General features: G+C 41.0%; 1 protein-coding gene across 4 annotated transcripts in view; it reads right to left on the bottom strand.

Annotated features, from left to right (window-relative positions):
- GSAP (gamma-secretase activating protein) overlaps window positions 1–17616 on the bottom strand; it is a 101126-nt gene that overhangs the window by 3174 nt on the left and 80336 nt on the right. For all 4 annotated transcript variants that reach the window (XM_061413864.1, XM_061413865.1, XM_061413866.1 and 1 more), the window contains 7 exons: window positions 15466–15561; window positions 12591–12661; window positions 12022–12116; window positions 3135–3254; window positions 2243–2304; window positions 613–714; window positions 342–441 (listed from right to left, as the gene is read on the bottom strand). In XM_061413864.1, the coding sequence (XP_061269848.1) occupies window positions 342–441; window positions 613–714; window positions 2243–2304; window positions 3135–3254; window positions 12022–12116; window positions 12591–12661; window positions 15466–15561 (646 nt within the window). The remainder of the gene's footprint in view (window positions 1–341; window positions 442–612; window positions 715–2242; window positions 2305–3134; window positions 3255–12021; window positions 12117–12590; window positions 12662–15465; window positions 15562–17616) is intronic.

Here is a 17616-nt window from a genome sequence, read left to right as displayed (position 1 = left end):
AGTTATTTTATATCCTAGTAAAACGTATTATTCTGAGAATGTGTTGTTAAAATTTATTAATCTTCAGCACCAAGAAAGGCCATTCACACAAACCAAATGGGTTATAACTCTTAATTTTTTTAAAACCTGAAAGGTGGTTATTCCCTTGGTAATTTCTGTAGTAATTTCTTGGTAATTTACAGGTAGTAAACTGTATATTGCTAATTATAACCAAATGCAGTAAGATCCTACTTACCAGTAAGGGACATTTTGGCAAGAAAAGGGTACACAGAAGTAAATAGAGACTGATGGATGTATCAAGGGAAAACAGGCAAATTCTGAGAAACAGAGGAGTGACTTACCTGGATTGGAGGACTCGATGTCTGTCAGGATGTGAATGAAGTAGTTCAGAGGCAGAAATTCTACACTGAATGACGACTTGTCCATTACAGAACTCCAGGGCTAAAAGGGAAACAGCTGTAAAGTCAGTTGATTCTCCAAAAAAGCATGAACTTAAAGTGGTAAGAACTATAAATTGCTGTCCATACTTCAGCACCAAGAAAGGCCATTCATAAAATGGACAAAGAAGCTCCAAAAAAACATATAGCAGGGCTCCGCTCCACACAGACTCACCTGTTTGTTGTAGTTCTGAAGCAGTCGCTTTACATGGTTCCGGGAAATTATATTAGAACTAACAGGATGATCCCAAAGTCGACAGATCTTCTGACCTGTAAGCTATTTTTGCAAATTAAAAAAATACGTAGAGGAGGATTTTTAGGGCAGTGAAAATACTCTGTATATACTACAATGAGAGATATCTCCTTATACATTTGTCCAAACTCACAGAATGACCAACACCAAGCATGAACCCTGATGTTATCTATGGACTTCAATGATTATGATGTGTTAGTGTGGGTTCATCCATTGTAGAAGATGGACCATTCTGGTGGGGGCTGTTGATAATGAGAGAGGTCGTGCATGTGTGGGGACAGGGGGTATATAGGAATCTCTGTACCTTCCACACTAAAAAAATTTAAGTCAGTAATTAAAAATATGGAAAAAGAGAGAGAGGAACCTATAGCTCTCAGCAATAAATAAATTTATCTTATATCTATTCATAATTTTACAAGCTGTATTCCAGCTAGTTAGTCTAAAAGATGTCATCTTTATAGTTAATGATCTTGGAGAAAGGCCATTTCCTATGAGGTATGCTTCTGAATTTTGAATAAATACTCCCTTAAACGCAACTCTGTGGAAAGCAATTTGTGCACTGATGTTGCCGAACTCTTTTTTTTTTTAAATGGAGTTCATCTGTTACTCTTCAAAACTGAGTATGTGCATGCCAACCCTAAGTGACATTTTAATATGAAGCTAAAGGTTATAGGCATGTACTCTGAAAATGTCTTGCCCAAAAATTTCAATTCCCTAAGAGTATAAGGGGGAAAAAAAAACATGTTCAGAAACCAAACTAAATGTTCAGAGATATTCCCCAGAGAGATCTAGCCATGGAAAATATGCTTTGTTTTCTATTCTTGCCTTTGCTTCGGTAAGCCTGTGAAGGTGAGAAGACGTTACAAAGCAAGATGATGAGGTCCCGAAAGGCATCAGACACCCCTTGGTGGGAGGATCATGCTAGAGATATGAGTGTTTACTGTATGTAAACAGCACAGAGCTGGCCAAGGCTCTCGGGGCCAGGAAGTCCACAGAGTTAGAGGCTCTGAAGACCTTGCAGTGGGATTTCTTAATCTCACAGCATTTCTGACTCAGAGAGCTAATATCCTCCACAAAAACAAGCAGTGCCTGTTTAACCCTTTCGCTCATGTTTCTCATCTTTCCTTCAACCCGGGAATGTTTTCCTGCCATGGCAGGAACAACAGTGGGAGGAAATACAGTTCCAGAACCTTCTGACCTCACCTGTATTTAAATTTATCAGTTTAAATGCCAAAAGCATGTGTTTCCCTTCTGCCTCCCCTCAGACTCACAGATGTAAATATTACTGTGGTTTCCTAAGAGGAGAAAATGGTTAAGCATTCTATGTGGTCTGTGCCAAGAAGCACACACACAGCCAGAGGGGCAAGTACTCGGTAGGCCCAGCAGGGGCAGCAGACAGAGGGGTGGGGATGGATGGGATTTCTTGGAAAAGGCTACAGCGTGAAAAATTCAATTGACTTCAACCCAAAAGCAAGTAAATGCTCTTCTTGTGAGAAAAAATTGAAGAAAGTACATGCCAAGGCTTAGAAAATAAAGTATACTTCAGGTTTACCGGAGGAAGCCGCATAATGATGCTGAATTTTAGTTTTTCATTTTTCTCTGTATTGTCCAGATCTACGAGAAAGTTAGAAATTGGCAAACAAAACAAAACAAAACAAAAAGAAAACAAAACAAAACAGAAATCTCCATTTTAATACCTGAGCAAGTTAATATTTCAGTGCTTCATCCTGATAACACGTCTCAACCTTGTTTTCCAAGATAAGTCTAACAACGCTATGAAAATATTAGTTTGTGTCTCTATGAATAAAAAAGGGATTTCTTAATGAAGCTGCTGCTATATATCATGGAACAGGGTTCTGAAACAGGCTGCTAGTCACAAAAGCAATTTTGCTAACTTAAAACAGAAGGCACCTTGAGGAATGGCAAGTACTTCAATATATATTAACAAAACTCATCTATAAAATACCACAGTCAAATAATTTGATAGTTATTATATTATAGACCTTTTTTCAAGTTCAAATTCCCATAGGTACTGTATCTCTCATTTTTCCTTGCATTCCAAGTCTTACTTTGAGAGGACAGAGTTAATCAGCTGAAAGCAAGCCATTTTATGAGATTTTTCTTGAGAAACAAGCCTTCAGTCTCCTATCCTCAAGTACTCTCATGTACAGAAAAGGAGTCTAATAGTTGTGTGTGGATTGAGAAGCCCTTGAAGGGCTAAGGCACATTGGCCCAAGGATGGTTACGGGAAACGAACTGCACTCAGCAGGCCCAGCTGTGGAATCATGGAGCCCGTCTTCAGCTATAGACTGAAGCCAGAACATTAAACTGTGTGTGGGCCCTTCTGAGTGTGGCAGGGCCTGGAGTGACCACACAGTCGCACACCCACAAAGGCAGCCCTGGGGGTGCTGGGGGCTGGGATAAGGCAAACTCAGAGGCCTTACCTTTCATGAGCCTTGTGACAGCTGCTTCTGTGAGAAGTAATACTCCATGATCAATGTAATGCAACAGGTTATGCAAAGGCAGACAGCGGACGCCAAGGATCATGTGCAGAGTGTGAAAACCTGGGAAGAGAGATCCAGGATGATAAACATGGTCAGTCAGCATCTCCAGCCTCCCAGAGGAAATGAGTCTGGTGATGGCAGTAAAGCACTCAGCTCCCCGCTTGGTGCCTAGAGTCAAATAAATGCTTCTTGAAGACCCTTGAAGATAAGGTCCAAGGTTCCTTCTTTGTATTATCACAACTAAGTATGGTATATAGTAAGTTCCCAGTGAACATGTATTCCCTCCACCTTGTACATCTTCCTAGGCCAAAGTGCATAAAGAGTGCATAAAAATGGACTTTTTTTATACAGTTCTTTTATATAGTTTTTTTTTTAATACTTTTAATAGGTCTATAATTCAATGGTAAAATTGCAAAATAGAAAAATTAACAGAAGAGCTTCAAACTCCACATGCCCAGGCTAAGGCTGATGGCCAGGGACCATTTTATTGAAGGGGAAAATATTTGGACCAGAAGGGAATGCTTTTTAGGACTAATCTCTGGGTATGCCCTGGAGAAAGGCTTTTGGGGTCTCCTTGAACTAAGTCATAGAAAAGAAAAACTAAAATGATATGGTTAGATAGCAAACCTATAGGAATTCAGTAAAAAGGCACTCTTAAGTCTCATGGGCAGGGCTACCCTAGTTCTCACAAAGCTAGAGCTCTAAGTCCACTATTAACACTAACCCAGACACACAACATCCATGGGAGAAGAAGATATCAGACTGGAAGAGAACCAGAAAAGCCCTCTTGGATGTCAGGTGAGAGGTGCTTTGAAGGGCTGATGCCATTCCTGACAGCGGAAATGCTGTGAGAGAACGTACAGACTGGAGAAGCAGCAAAAGCCCTGTGGGTCTGAGTAAACAGAGGCCAGAATTATGCTGTGCTGCTTACTAGATACAGGTAAGTAAGCCTTTCTGGTCTCTGTCTCTTCATCCCTCAAATAGACTCACCAGCACCTTTCCCGCAGGGCTGCTGTGAGAACTCGAGCCAGGTCTGTGAAGAGCCTGGCACACGGTCCAACAACCGTGACTAGGACCAGACACGTTCTGAGGTCTTTCATCTACGTACAGGCTCACTTGGTTCTCATATAACACCACGGGGTGGGTACTGCGCGATCCTTATTTTATAAATTGGGAAACCAAGATTCACAGGAGCTAAGAAAACTTCCCAGGATCATACAAATAGGAAGTGGCAGAGAGGACATTTGAACCCAGGCTGCAGCATTTTAGTCTAGGCTTTTAACCATGTTATCTTGCCTCAATAACTGGCATTAATGGAATAATATGAGCAGAGGCTCAAAGGTAAGAAAGTATGTGGCACATTCAGGAAAGAGTAAACAATCGGTTGGGTTAGAACAGATGTGTAAGGGGAATAGTGGGAGGTAAGGCTGGAAAGGTTAATTTATTCAATCAACAGGCAAAGGGGCTGGGTGCGCAGTGATGAGAACAGGCATGACTGCTGCTCCCATCCACTTTCCAGTCTAAAGGGAAGACTGACAATCAAATAATCACAAAATAAATATACACTTTTTTAATGACCAGTTCTACGACGGAAAAGTAAAGGGTGCTCTGAATGTAGGTGTCAGGGATTGAATGCTGAATGACAGCAAGGAATCTGTCATCTAGTAAACTCTGGAGAGGCACTGGAAGCTTTTGAGCAGGATGGTTGGAGGTTCTGAATTTTACTTTCGGAATATTAACGTAGCAATAGGCAAAGAATGGGCTTCCCTGATGGCTCAGCAGGTAAAGAATCTGCCTGCAGTGCAGGAGACACAGAAGATGGGGGTTCTATCTCTGGGTCATGAAGATCCCCTGGAGAAGGAAATGGCAACCCACTCTGGTATTCTTACTTGGGAAATTCCATGGACAGAGGAGCCTGGTGGACTACAGTCCATGGGGTCACAAAGAGTCAGACACTCTCTGCAGGCAAAGAATGGACAGGAGTGACAGTTTGCTACCACCAGAGGAATGAAGGCCTGCTGGGAGGCCAGGGCATGAACCTGTGCAGGAGGGATCGCGGACACTGATAGTGACAGGGAGGGAAGGGACTGGAGGGGCAATGTGATATGAACTGGCTTGGAAACTGATTAGATGTGGGTGGGGAATGACGAAGATTCACTGACTAGTCTGAAAGGCACACATGACGAAGACATGATGGCCAAAGACAGCTGGGACTTGGATTCAGAGAGGTCATAGAGCTTCTTTCTTCAAGCACATGAATCACGAGCAGAGGGAGACTTGAGTCCCATCACTGGCAACACTGAGGTCAGATAAAGTTCAGACTCTGCCCGCAAGCAAATGTTAATGGGCTGACAATGGGATGAATCTTCCAAAAGCCCTGATTCAAAAAAAAAAAAAGATTCTACTAGATAATTAGAAACATGAGATTTTTCAAATGGATTTGGACAGTCTTCCCAAGATTAAAAAGTTATGAGATTATTTCTGAAACAGAGTTTATAATAGGCTACTGATCTTATAGTTCTCTGGATTCAAAATCCCTCTCTAGCCCCACATCCATGTCCTAAAGATCCCTGATGCCCTTTCATCCTCTTTCCCAAGGGCACAGTCCCAAATTCAACAGCCCGTTCTTGGCTTCCGCTCAGCATGTCAGCTTTAAGCAACAGAGCAAACTGGGCAGAAGAAGGCATCAGTTCCAAAAGAGAGAGTTCTTCCGCCAGCCAACCCTAGTACTCATCCTCTAGGACTCTGGGCCTTCTCCAGGCAGTAAGGGGAACACAGGTCCCTTTTATATTGTAAATGCTCCAGCTCTAAACTATGACTTCCCTTCTGTGGGCCCCATTCACTTTTTGATCTTTAATTCCAGTTACATGTTCCTGTACTTGGAACTCAAACAGTTCTCATTAGTCCAGGGGGCCTGGAAAGCAAGTTCATTTACATATGAACGCACAAAAAGTAACCTGCATTTACACACACACACAATCCAGTGCCACTTCATATTAGAGAAGCATTTCAGAAAAAAAGAGAAAGAGAAACTGCTCTTCCTTACTTGATCCATGGACACCAGCCATTTAAGTCTTACTCATGATAATTCTCAGTCACTATGGGTAACGTTTTTCTGTTTTCTGTTGTTATCCATCTCTGTGAAGAAATGCAACGTTCCGTAGAAAGTGCATTTTTATGATCTCCCAGATAGAATATTATCCCCAGTGAGTCAGTTTTATTTATATATAAAAGGAGTTTAGATATCCATGGTGAACATTCCTCTACCAGGTCTATTGTATTAAAGACAAGCATTTAAGAATTTAAGCCAGAAAACCATACATAACTTTCATGAAATCCTTTCATTCTTTCTAGAGGGTACTTCACAATTCATATTCCATTTAAAACCTGCCATTCTTCTCATGAACCGTCACTTTCAGATCCCTACAAAGTCACAAGAAACTCCTTTTGTGCCTCCACTACAAGCAGATCTTGTAAGATAAGGTGTATGGATAGAGAAAGTATAATGGATTCCAGACTGTATCAGATACTTCACAAATGCCAAGAAGCTGAGATGTGCTGTGGGGATTTTCTGCACCCATAAATAGCCAATGTTTCAATATCAACTAATTCAACTGGATTTAGTTGAATTCAAGAGGCAGCACAGAATAGTAGTTAGAAGCATAGATTTTAGAGCCAAACTCCCTGGATTTGAGTGCTGCTCTGTTGCTCAATAGCTATGTGACTTTAGGCAAGTTAATTCCTTTCTGTGCCTCAATTTCACCATGTATAAGATAGGAATACTATTAAATGGAACTGTATGAAAGTGCCATCTTTGTTGGTCAAAAGCTGATTACATAGAAATAATTTAATGTGGTTCAATTTAAGCTCTTATCACTTAGCATCATTATGAAAATTAAATATGCTAATTTATGTAAAGTACTTAAAACAATACCTGGCACAAAAATGGATACCATATACAGTCAGTGGAAAATGAATGCACAAAGGAGCAAATTAATGAGGAATGGATGGGTAGATGTATAGGAAAGAACAAATTAAATAAAATTGGCTAATACCCCACACCCAAGGAGTGGTGGCTGCGCGGGCGCAGGAGGGCCTAGAGAAGCTACTCCATGTTCAAGGTTAGGAGGGGCGGTGGTGAGGAGATACCCCTCATCCAAGGTAAGGAGCAGCCTCTGTGCTTTGCTGGAACAGCCATGAAGAGATACCCCAAGTCCAAGGTAACAGAAACCCAAGTAAGACAGTAGGTATTGCAAGAGGGCATCAGAGGGCAGACACACTGAAACCATAATCACAGAAAACTAGTCAATCTAATCACACGGACCACAGCCTTGTCTAACTCAATGAAACTAAGCCTTGCCCTGTGGGGCCACCCAAGACCGGCGGGTCATGGTGGAGAGGTCTGACAGAATGTGGTCCACTGGAGAAGGGAATGGCAAACCACTTCAGTATTCTGACCTTGAGAACCCCATGAACAGTATGAAAAGGCAAAATGATAGGATACTGAAAGAGGAACTCCCCAGGTCGGTAGATGCCCAATATGCTACTGGAGATCAGTGGAGAAATAACTCCAGAAAGAATGAAGGGATGGAGCCAAAGCAAAAACAATACCCAGTTGTGGATGTGACTGGTGATAGAAGCAAGGTCCAATGCTGTAAAGAGCAACATTGCATAGGAACCTGGAAAGTCAGGTCCATGAATCAAGGCAAATTGGAAGTGGTCAAACAGGAGATGGCAAGAGTGAACGTCGACATTCTAGGAATCAGCAAACTAAAATGGACTGGAATGGGTGAATTTAACTCAGATGACCATTATATCTACTACTATGGGCAGGAATCCCTTAGAAGAAATGGAGTAGCCATCATGGTCAACAAAAGAGTCCGAAATGCAGCACTTGGATGCAGTCTCAGAAACGACAGAATGATCTCTGTTCGTTTCCAAGGCAAACCATTCAATATCACTGTAATCCAAATCTATGCCCCAACCAGTAACACTGAAGAAGCTGAAGTTGAACGGTTCTATGAAGACCTATAAGACCTTTTAGAACTAACACCCAAAAAAGATGTCCTTTTCATTATAGGGGACTGGAATGCAAAAGTAGGAAGTCAAGAAACACCTGGGGTAACAGGCAAATTTGGTCTTGGAATATGGAATGAAGCAGGACAAAGGCCAATAGAGTTTTGCCAGGAGAACACACTGGTCATAGCAAACACCCTCTTCCAACAACACAAGAGAAGACTCTACACATGGACATCACCAGATGGTCAACACCGAAATCAGATTGATTATATTCCTTGCAGCCAAAGATGGAGAAGCTCTATAGAGTCAGCAAAAACAAGACCGGGAGCTGACTGTGCCTCAGATCATGAACTCCTTATTGCCAAATTCAGACTTAAATTGAAGAAAGTAGGGAAAACCACTAGACCATTCAGGTATGACCTAAATCAAATCCCTTCTGATTATACAGTGAAAGTGAGAAATAGATTTAAGAGACTAGATCTGATAGATAGAGTGCCTGATGAACTATGGACTGAGGTTCATGACATTGTACAGGAGACAGGGATCAAGACCATCCCCATGGAAAAGAAATGCAAAAAAGCAAAATGGCTGTCTGGGGAGGCCTTACGAATAGCTATGAAAAGAACAGAAGCGAAAAGCAAAGGAGAAAAGGAAAGATATAAGCATTTGAATGCAGAGTTCCAAAGAATAGCAAGAAGAGATAAATAAAGCCTTCCTCAGCGATCAATGCAAAGAAATAGAGGAAAACAACAGAATGGGAAAGACTAGAGATCTCTTCAAGAAAATTAGAGATACCAAGGGAATATTTCATGCAAAGATGGGCTCGATAAAGGACAGCAATGGTATGGACCTAACAGAAGCAGAAGATATTAAGAAGTGGTGGCAAGAACACACAGAAGAACTGTACAAAAAAGATCTTAACGACCCAGATAATCACGATGGTGTGATCACTGACCTAGAGCCAGACATCCTGGAATGTGAAGTCAAGTGGGCCTTAGAAAGCATCACTACGAACAAAGCTACTGGAGGTGATGGAATTCCAGTTGAGCTATTTCAAATCCTGAAAGATGATGCTGTGAAAGTGCTGCACTCAATATGCCAGCAAATTTGGGAAACTCAGCGGTGGCCACAGGACTGGAGAAGGTCAGTTTTCATTCCAATCCCAAATAAAGGCAATGCCAAAGAATGCTCAAACTACCACACAATTGCACTCATCTCACACGTTAGTAAAGTAATTTTCAAAATTCTCCAAGCCAGGCTTCAGCAAGATGTGAACCGTGAACTTCCTGATGTTCAAGCAGGTTTTAGAAAAGGCAGAGGAACCAGAGATCAAATTGCAAACATCTGCTGGATCATTGAAAAAGCAAGAGAGTTCCAGAAAAACATCTATTTCTGCTTTATTGACTATGCCAAAGCCTTTGACTGTGTGGATCACAATAAACTGTGGAAAATTCTGAAAGAGATGGGAATACCAGACCACCTGACCTGCCTCTTGAGGAACCTATATGCAGGTCAGGAGGCAACAATTAGAACTGGACATGGAACAACAGACTGGTTCCAAATAGGAAAAGGAGTACGTCAAGGCTGTATATTGTCACCCTGCTTATTTAACTTATATGCAGAATACATCATGAGAAATGCTGGGCTGGAAGAAGCACAAGCTGGAATCAAGATTTCCAAGAGAAATATCAATAACCTCAGATCTGCAGATGACACCACCCTTATGGCAGAAAGTGAAGAGGAACTCAAAAGCCTCTTGATGAAAGTGAAGGAGGAGAGTGAAAAAGTTGGCTTAAAGCTCAACATTCAGAAAACGAAGATCATGGCATCCGGTCCCATCACTTCATGGGAAATAGATGGGGAAACAGTGGAAACAGTGTCAGACTTTATTTTGGGGGGCTCCAAAATCACTGCAGATGGTGACTGCAGCCATGGAATTAAAAGATGCTTACTCCTTGGAAGGAAAGTTACGACCAACCTAGATAGCATATTCAAAAGCAGAGACATTACTTTGCCAACAAAGGTCCGTCTAGTCAAGGCTATGGTTTTTCCTGTGGTCATGTACGGATGTGAGAGTTGGACTGTGAAGAAAGCTGAGTGCCAAAGAATTGATGCTTTTGAACTGTGGTGTTGGAGAAGACTCTTGAGAGTCCCTTGGACTGCAAGGAGATCCAACCAGTCCATTCTAAAGGAGATCAGCCCTGGGATTTCTTTGGAAGGAATGATGCTAAATAGCTGAAATTCCAGTACTTTGGCCACCTCACGCAAAGAGTTGACTCAGTGGAAAAGAGTCTGATGCTGGGAGGGATTGGGGGCAGGAAGAGAAGGGGACGACAGAGGATGAGATGGCTGGATGGCATCACCGACTCGACGGATGTGAGTATGAGTGAACTCCAGGAGTTGGTGATGGACAGGGAGGCCTGGCGTGCTGCAGTTCATGGGGTCGCAAAGAGTCGGACACTACTGAGTGACTTCACTTTCACTTTTCACTTTCATGCATTGGAGAAGGAAATGGTAACCCACTCCAGTGTTATTGTCTGGAGAACCCCAGGGACCAGGGAGCCTGGTGGGCTGTTGTCTATGGGGTCGCACAGAGTCGGACATGACTGAAGCGACTTAGCAGCAGCAGCAGTAGCTACCATAAGCTTAAAATTCATCAGAACTTAAACATATTCAGCATAAGTTAAGCAGTTTAGAGTAAACAGGAGCTTATTTGTTTCTTAAAATGAATATTGATTTATATGCATATTTTCCCTAGTAGACTTTTGTTAATTTTTGGAACTGCTCTAACTACCAGCCCAGTACCTGGAATGTAATTGCTCAACAAATGTTTGTTGATTGAATTTAAAAATGACCAATTAAATGAATGATTGCAGACACATGTGCCAAGAGTGTTTTGAGACCTGATTTTGTCCTGTTTCAAAATCCCAAGGAAAGTTTTCAGTTTCCAAGGAACACATAAAAATCAACTCAATTTTTGAAACACAGCCAGGTTCACTTCCTTCTGAGTGTTAACTTTTTTGATCAGATAAACTAAGCCTGGAGACATCAACGTAAGTTTTTCACTGGTTCAAAATATCCTAGACAGTTGCATGGGGACCAGATTTGGCCCCCTAAAGTTGGTGACAAGCTACAGTACAGTTTAATAATCAGAAGAGAGTTTCTGGTTAACCACAGCTCCCTCGTCCATAGGGCCTTGAATCCAGGTAATAGTTACGGACACTTAAGAAGACGCAGCAGGAGGCCGTAAATCCTCCCCCAGGAAAGAGGAGATGGATCACATCACTGCAGTCTATACCCTCCTAAAAGACTTCTCCCGTTTCCCCTGCCCAGTACTTCATCTTTCCAGAAAGGAACAATAGTTGACTCTAAGCTCCCCGCATCTACTGAGAAAGCACGAGCCAGCCAAGTTTCCATAGAAGTTAGACTTGGCTATTCTCTTGGACTTCAATCTGCTCTTTAAAATATACAAGGCAGACTTCCCTGGTGGTCCAGTGGCTAGGACTCTGTGTGCTCCCAATACAGGGGGCCTGAGTTCTATCCCCGATCAGGGAACTAGATCCCAAATGCCGCAACTAAAGATTGCAGGTGTTATAACTAAGACTTGGTACAGCCAAATAAATAAATATCAAAAAAAAAAATCAGAGGAGATGTGATCAGCAGAGACCAACCTCAGACCCATCTCTTACACTGACATGAGACCAAAAATTTCTCAGACTCAGGAGGTCTCCTTCTTAAACTCATAATGTGCCAAAGTCCAGAAGACAGAATAAATTTATTACAACAACAACAAAAAGCCAAGACTTACCAGGAGGCAGGGGTAAAAACAAAGTGTTAGTAGCTTCCAAAATCCTGGTCATGATGTGAAAGACCGCAAATTCAGCAGCACTCGCCTGTCTATTGCTGCAGGTCAAAGAACAAAGCAGCAATTCAGCCAAGCAGCTCATTTCCAAACCCCATTTGCACATAAGCAGTGGCTCTGAGTGCCACGTCCAGATGAAATTCATGCTATCCGTGAAAGGCAATACGCTATGGAAAGCTTCACATATATGATGATGAACATCGTTGTAATGCCTAGAATCTAACGAGACAGTAGGCACATAAATGACAAATTGCGTTAACTCAAATTCCCCTTTTTGGCAGTACTGAGCTTATGTGCCCCTCCCTTCTAACCAAGCATATACCAAAGAAAGAGGACGGGTGAAGAAGCAGGGGCATAACTTTAAATGCTGAGTTCAGAACTAGGATGGATGGTGTAAGAACTTGTGAAAGTTACTTTCATCTACTAAGTTTAATCAAGGCTTTGCTAATACTAGCAGCAGAGTTGTTTAGCATTTTGCACACCAGAATAAAACAGAGCAAGAAATACTTGCGTACAAGTGGAGAGCCCAGGGATGAAGATTATGTTTCCTCCAACTGGCTTCCAGTATTTGGCAAATGAGATCCAGCTAGAGGGTAAAGAGAGTCTGTTAACCTCCGTTCACACCCTTTCCCCTCAGGAGCCCCTACTGCTCTGCTTCCATAGCTCTAACAGGCACATTCAGGGCAGCTGGCATTCAGGCTGTGCCTGGACATAGAACCAGCCTTTCAGAGGTCAGTTCTGAAGCACTGGAATTCAAAATGGAAAGACTGAAAATGTGCAGCCACATCTAACAGAGCATCCACTGTCATTGTGGGTAGTGCCCCAGCGGGGCTTCCCCACCGCTAACTGGCCCCACTGCTCACAACACAGGCCCTCAATCACAGGCCTTTGTCCACCAGTGAAGGGCAAGTGCAACAGGGTTTTGCCTTAGGCCTGTTATGTGGCAAGGGTGACACGGTAGACAGCTGACAGAGGAAAGGCGATTTTGAACAGAATGGAGGTCCCGAGCATGGATTGTGAAGTAAAACTAGTTTCAAGTCAAGTTCTATATTTTACTAGCTTGTCAGCAATAGGACAGTGTTCAAGGAATTGTTATCAGGACCACAAATCCATGCACTGCACATGTAGGCAAAGGACAGGGAGCAAAATTAGGAAGAGTTTCCATATGAGCACAGACAGACACTATTTATTTTCAGTGATACAGATTCTCAGTTTCTCCCTGGCTGAAATCATGTAAGATAACACACAAGCAATATAATCAGGTGCTGCAGCAACTTCCCAGGATTTATCTTTAAAGGCTGTCCAGTCACCCTCCTAGGAGGGGACTGGGAGACGCAGATGTTTGCTTCTGGGCAGGGCAAGCAGCTTTGGCATCAGTCAGTGACTGCTGGGTTGGAAAGGCAGGGGGCACCAAGTCTCAGTTTTCTGAGACTACATTGCTACCATTTCTGGTCCTATTGGTTCTAGGAGATATTAGCACAAACTAGTGTCACATGGATGTTTTTTTTTTTAATATGATTAACTAAAGGGAAGACTGATGTTTGAAGAAAAACCCTAACACTCTGGAAGAGGACGTTTAAAGTCAACAGAAAGAAAGATGATACATGATATGATAAATAACTGTGCATTATGAAAGGACACGGAGAAGGCAATGGCACCCCACTCGAGTACTCTTGCCTGGAAAATCCCATGGATGGAGGAGCCTGGTGGGCTGCAGTCCATGGGGTCATGAAGAGTCGGACACGACTGAGAGACTTCCCTTTCACTTTTCACTTTCATGCATTGGAGAAGGAAATGGCAACCCACTCTAGGGTTCTTGCCTGGAGAATCCCAGGGACGGTGGAGCCTGATGGGCTGCTGTCTATGGGGTCACACAGAGTTGGACACGACCGAAGTGACTTAGCAGCAGTAGCAGCAGCATGAAAGGACAAAGACGGGGGCTTCCCTGGTGGCTCAATGGTAAAGAATCTACCGCCAGTGCAGAAGACACAGGTTTGATCGCTGGTCCAGGAGGATCCCACATGCTGCACAGCAACTAAACCCGTGCGCCACAACTATTGAGCCTGTGCTCTTGAGCTTGGTGATAGCAACTGTTGAACCTATGCACTGTTACTACTTAAGCCCATGCACCCTTGAGCCTGCGTTTGGCAACAAGAAGCTACCGCAATGAGAAGCTTACACACTGCAACAGTGGGTAGCCCCGACTTGCTGCAATTAGAGAAAAGCTTGCACAGCAATGAAGACCCAGCACAATCAAAAATAAATAAACAAAAAAAAAATTTTTTTTAAAGGACAGTGAAATCAAGTCAGTATCAACATAAGAAAGATCAGTAACACATTTGTAAAGTGAGCTCCTTTTCTACCACAAAGAATTATTACCTAAGAAAGTTCCAATGCCCTGCTTGTACACATTAGTATATGCAAATACCAACCTCTCCTAATATATTAAAAACTATAAAACTCAAACTTTGCTGTAGAAATTCAAATATATCATTTAAAAACAGATATCAGTGACTGCAATAAAAGGGGAAAACTATAAAAATTGAACATGAAATTAAATCAGGGCCATATCCAATAAATTGAATCTTCTGGAGTTCAATGCAAAAATATTTGTTCATATTTACACACTAGTCCTATCCAAACTAGAGAAATGGAGTATTGGAGTTTTTTTTTTTCTCTTTCTTTATATTTAAATACTTAAAAAAATTTTTATCTATCATATTATTTCTAGATTCTAAGTAGGGTCAGGCCTCAGTTCCATACGCATTTTGAATGATACCAAGACAGGCTCAAATTTCAATCCAGCCTCATCACTTCTGTTTACACAAGGATCAGTGTTATTAAGTTCGATCACACAATTTCAATGAGTGGCTACCCAGTGAATGAGCTGCCAATCTCACCTGCAGATTCTAACGTGGTAGTATTTATACAACTGAGCTGGAATCTCGCCTAATTAGGCTGTTGGAGCTAATTAAGAATTGAAATTCAAGTTCTCTCACGTTTGCATAAACCTCCATGTATAGAAATTACTACCTACAGTTTAATAAGGAGCTGGAAAATGCCAAGATGACATGAACATTTGGCACCCATGCTGAATTCATCACTGTTCCATACATATGTAAACATATATATGCACTGTTCCATAAACATATATAACCACTACTGGAAGGGAAAAATAAACCATTTCCAAGGCCTGTTCTCCTTGTTTTTTGGTTCTTTTCCCCCTTTCTTCAATCTACAGCATCATATATACAGGTTTGAGGACAGGAGAGATCCAAAATCCTAATATGAAAAACATACTGAACCACATACTGGAAACTATACACCAGGGGACCAAGGAGGTGGGTTGGGGGAAGGATGCACGGGTAGAGAAGATAAAGCAAAACCAACCAGTTTTGAAACGTAGTCCAGAACCATCTGTTCAATTTTTTTCTTTTCTACACCCTGTAGATGTCTCAAAAGATGCTCTCTTAGTTCAGACACCATCTGAAAACAGAATGTAGATAAGTCACAACCTACCCACTCACACCTGCAAGTGGTTTGAATTCATTTATTAACATTCCCTATTAATATGAAAAATATTGGACCTGAAGATCCCACTAGCAGAAATGTATAACCCATGATGTTCCTTTGATGGGCATAAATCAGGCGGCACTACCATTTTCCTCAAGAGGAATGACTTATGATACACCCAAAGCCCAGTGAGCAGCTGAGAGTCAGGCTGCCTGACTGTTAGGAATTCTCCAAAGCAGCCAGTGGAAGTTAGTCAGTGGAAATCACTAGGCTCAGCAGTCAAAAGCTTTGGGATCTACCAAAGGATTGAAGTCTCCTGCTCCTGGCTCTGGAGAACTAACAGGAGCAACTCTAAACATGGAAAGTCTATGCTAACGGGAAGGAACAGGGTTTGGATGTTTGGAAGGACAGAGGCTGGAATAAAAAGGAAATGCCCTAGGTACCTCCCTCTGTGCAATGGCTTATACATTCCACGCAGTTCCCTGACATGCAAAGGTATGGAAAAATTTATTCTAGTGCCTCCAAATGGGCTTGTTTCTATAGTCGCACTGTTAGGACCATCCCTGGGGCTCCCCAGTTAGTGTAGCATTCCTAGCTTTTCTCTTCCCTTCTTCCTTTTCTTGTCTCTTTTGTCTAAATGCCTTGCTCAGCAACAGACCCTCTTGGCTAGAGAAACCTTTGTACCAATAAACACCATGGGAATTGTACAACTAACAACACACACACATGTATGTATGTATCTTCTATTAATATCTAAGCAGATTTATAATAGACACCCTGGGCAAAACTAAGCCCATGGCATCCTGGGCCAAGACAGAGTGGTATATTATTTCAGTCTCCTGCATGTATTAAATGATAAAGCTTTTAAAAAAAAAAACATTATTTTTTTCTGCATGAAATATGATGCATATTCTTCCCATTTTAATTTTTCTATAATGATCATATAGATGAAAACTTACATTGCTCATAATCCTACCATTTATATTAACATTTTGGTTTTTTACTTTCCTTTTTTCCAGGGTGTATAGTCATTCTAATATTTTACAATCTGCTTTTTTATTTAATAGTTTGTCATTAAATATTCTTTATCACACTAGTTGTAATAGTTGTACAGTAACCAATTTTATGAAAAAATACTATAATTGAACTGTTTATTCCCTTCTTATACATATGGAATATTTATTACTATTAATAATACCACCAAAAACTTTGTATACAAGGGTTGTTTGTCATATCCTTGATTATTTTGTCAGGCTAAATTCCTAGAAATGGAATTTCTTGGGTCCTGTACTTAGACTTAACAGAGACATTACTGAAATGCCTTCTACTGAGATTATATTAATACTAATTTCAAATTCCATTGGATGAGACTGTCAAATCCCCCATACTATGACCCTTCCTAATATAATTTTTAATTTTTGTCAATTTGATAGGCAAAAACAACAAACAAATACTTATTCTGTTTGTCATTTGGTTATAGCAATGTTAAGTATTGTTTTTCTTTCTCTGCCCCAACTCGAGATATTTTCAGCCTAAACTAACTTTTGAAAATTCATTGGTAACAGTTTTTGTCCATTTCCCTTCTGGTATGTTGTTTTCTTACTGATTTATAAGCTTTATTTATATGCCAAATGTTATCCTTTTATCACATTATGTGGCAAATATTTTTTTCTAAATATTATTGCTTGCCTTATTGTTGTTCTGTTTCAAGATTTCAATCAATCTTCTATAATATGTTTATATTCAATAATACACTTGAAAAGCTTTCTCAGTATTATTTGTCTACTTATTTTATTCAAATTATTTCACAGTTTAATTTTTTATATTTATATATTAATTTTATTTAAATAATATATACATTATACTAATTTTTATATTAGATTCCTTAATCTGATATTTCTATGGTATAAAGTGGTATTTGGGGTGGGAAAAATCGAATTTAATTGACTTTTCAAAATAGTCAACCACTGATTGATCTGACTAAAAATAATTTCTTTTCACATTGATTTTTAAATATTTCATTTATCA

This window comes from Bos javanicus, chromosome 4 (assembly GCF_032452875.1).
Source record: "Bos javanicus breed banteng chromosome 4, ARS-OSU_banteng_1.0, whole genome shotgun sequence".
Classification (NCBI taxonomy): domain Eukaryota; kingdom Metazoa; phylum Chordata; class Mammalia; order Artiodactyla; family Bovidae; genus Bos; species Bos javanicus.
The sequence above is the reverse complement of the archived record's forward strand: the minus strand, read 5'-3'. Positions and strand labels throughout refer to the sequence as shown.